Below are 2,193 nucleotides of genomic sequence, written 5' to 3'. Positions count from 1 at the left end.
ATTGAAATTTCTAAAATGCCTCCACAGCCTATAAATATAACCAACGCGACACACCAAAAGAGAGTATCTATTATTGGTTTGCTATATTTGGTGTGCTAAAAAAACTTCACAAGCTACAACTATGATTAACGCTTATTAATCGGAAACTTCAGATACATTGACCAGGAACATTTATAAATTTCAAACATTACAAATCATTCAACTTTAGTGGATTCACATCAGACATCAGTACTTTTATGAAAACATTATCTAATGTCATTGGTGAAACTCAACCTGTAATCGGCATGTGATCAGCGAGAACTACAGAGCTTGCTAGCTCCCTACTAAGTGAATTGTACCTATATCAACTCGTAATCAACTCACTCATCATGAGCTCTCGATAAGATATCAAGGAAGTTCCAAACTAGAAAGAAGACTTTATGTTGCTTAAAAGTTTGTAAAACTTTTGTTTATAAATTAATGTTTGTAATAATTGTTATTGTATAGTTGTGTGTATATTAAAACGTATTTGTGTTAAAAAAGAAAACTGTGTATCAATCTTGTTGGCAAATATCATAAACTGACTATATATCGGCTTTTACTTAACTACTTAGTCCAAAGTACAGTTTAACTGCTAAATTTAAATTTATCAATTAACTCAATTTCAGACCATTTGAAATTCTAATATGTAACAGTGGCTAAAAAGGGATTTATTGAAACTGAATAAACTATGTCTGGTTGAATTTTATGCACATGTAAATGTGTTTTCATGATTCAAAAAAATGTTTTGTTTCATTTTGATTCTGGCTACAAAAACCATGGAAAAACTTTAGATGTTTGGAATACATAATATCTAAAATCTGTTATGAATAAAACTTTATAAAACATTGTAAGATCATATTTAGTTTCAAATAAGAAGCTTTATGCAATTTACATAATCCTACAGGATATAATTTCTTCTTATACCGTTACCCAATTGTACATGAGGAAATCTTGTTTGAAAATGTACATTATTCAATTGGATAAGGTCAGAATCTTTTTGAGGTTCTATAAGAAACTTTCCAAATCTTGCATAATTATTTCTGTGATTCTAAAGCACCAATAAAGACCCTGTTCAATTCTTAGTATAAAACCTGTAACATCTATTTTGTAATAATTTCTAGTACAATCCTTTAGCATTCCTTGAAGTCTCTTAATGAAAATTCGTTATCTGGACCATGCTTTGAGATGATACCTTTCTTCAGTCTCTTATAGATTATTAAATTTGCCTTTTTACTCCATTTGCTTTGTTATGGCCCTCTCAGAGTTTTGATATCTTTAAACGTAAAATAGTTACAGCAGAAACATATATACACTTTAAGATAAAACATATTCTAAAAATATGGTACATAGATAAATCATGTGTATAAATTATATATTTTTACACTCATATAACATTTAAAAATGATTTTTTTTGTTTGCCCAATTTCTAACTTTATCATGCTCAAGAGCTTTTTTTTTAAAAGAATTAACTGGTATGTACAAAACAAAGAATACTAAATTGGAGCTCAAAAGAAACAGTACTTACTGTAAAAAGCACAAAATATTTCTGATTATTTTCTCCTACACAATTATTGACCCATGGACAGTGATGATCCATCTTACGAATGCAACGCTGACAAACACTACAATGATGAGCTCTTTCTGGCTTAATGCAGCAGCATTTAGGACATTTATATACAACTTGTCCTTCCTGCAACCCTAGCTGCTGGACAGCTTCTTTTGTTGCATTACCCTGGGGTACTGCACCCTGAACATGATAAATAATGTAAGGTACATAAAATGAAGAATATATATTTCATTATTTAAGATTTTAATAAAAGTGATTCTGAATCATAGTAAAAACATTTCTTTGTAGCAATATTCTATGGAAGGAGACAAAAAAAAATAATTTTTAAAATACATGTCTTATTCCTTGTTCTAATATGTAAATCTCCACTCTAATTATCCATAAAAACAAAAGTTTTACATCTTCTTTCCTAAGTACTTAGTGTGCTTAGTCTATATGATTTTAATGATGACCAAGTTCATATGTCATTAAGGTAAATCCATATAGTAATCTAAAATATACAAATAATCATTACATAGAAAAGAAAAACTACAGAAAAATAAATTCATTCTAGTAATTGTCAAACTTGTATAGTTTACCATTTGCACCTAACATTGAAAATGTAT

The 2,193-nt window shown here is 28.9% G+C and overlaps 1 protein-coding gene across 5 annotated transcripts in view; it reads right to left on the bottom strand.

The window, feature by feature from the left end:
- The window catches only part of LOC106462927 (palmitoyltransferase ZDHHC3-like), a 39,505-nt gene that overhangs the window by 21,225 nt on the left and 16,087 nt on the right, over positions 1-2,193 (bottom strand). For all 5 annotated transcript variants that reach the window (XM_013922905.2, XM_022390498.1, XM_013922898.2 and 2 more), the window contains exon 3: positions 1,547-1,768. In XM_013922905.2, the coding sequence (XP_013778359.1) occupies positions 1,547-1,768 (222 nt within the window). The remainder of the gene's footprint in view (positions 1-1,546; positions 1,769-2,193) is intronic.

Source organism: Limulus polyphemus, unplaced genomic scaffold (assembly GCF_000517525.1).
Source record: "Limulus polyphemus unplaced genomic scaffold, Limulus_polyphemus-2.1.2 Scaffold49, whole genome shotgun sequence".
Lineage (NCBI taxonomy): Eukaryota > Metazoa > Arthropoda > Merostomata > Xiphosura > Limulidae > Limulus > Limulus polyphemus.
The sequence above is the reverse complement of the archived record's forward strand: the minus strand, read 5'-3'. Positions and strand labels throughout refer to the sequence as shown.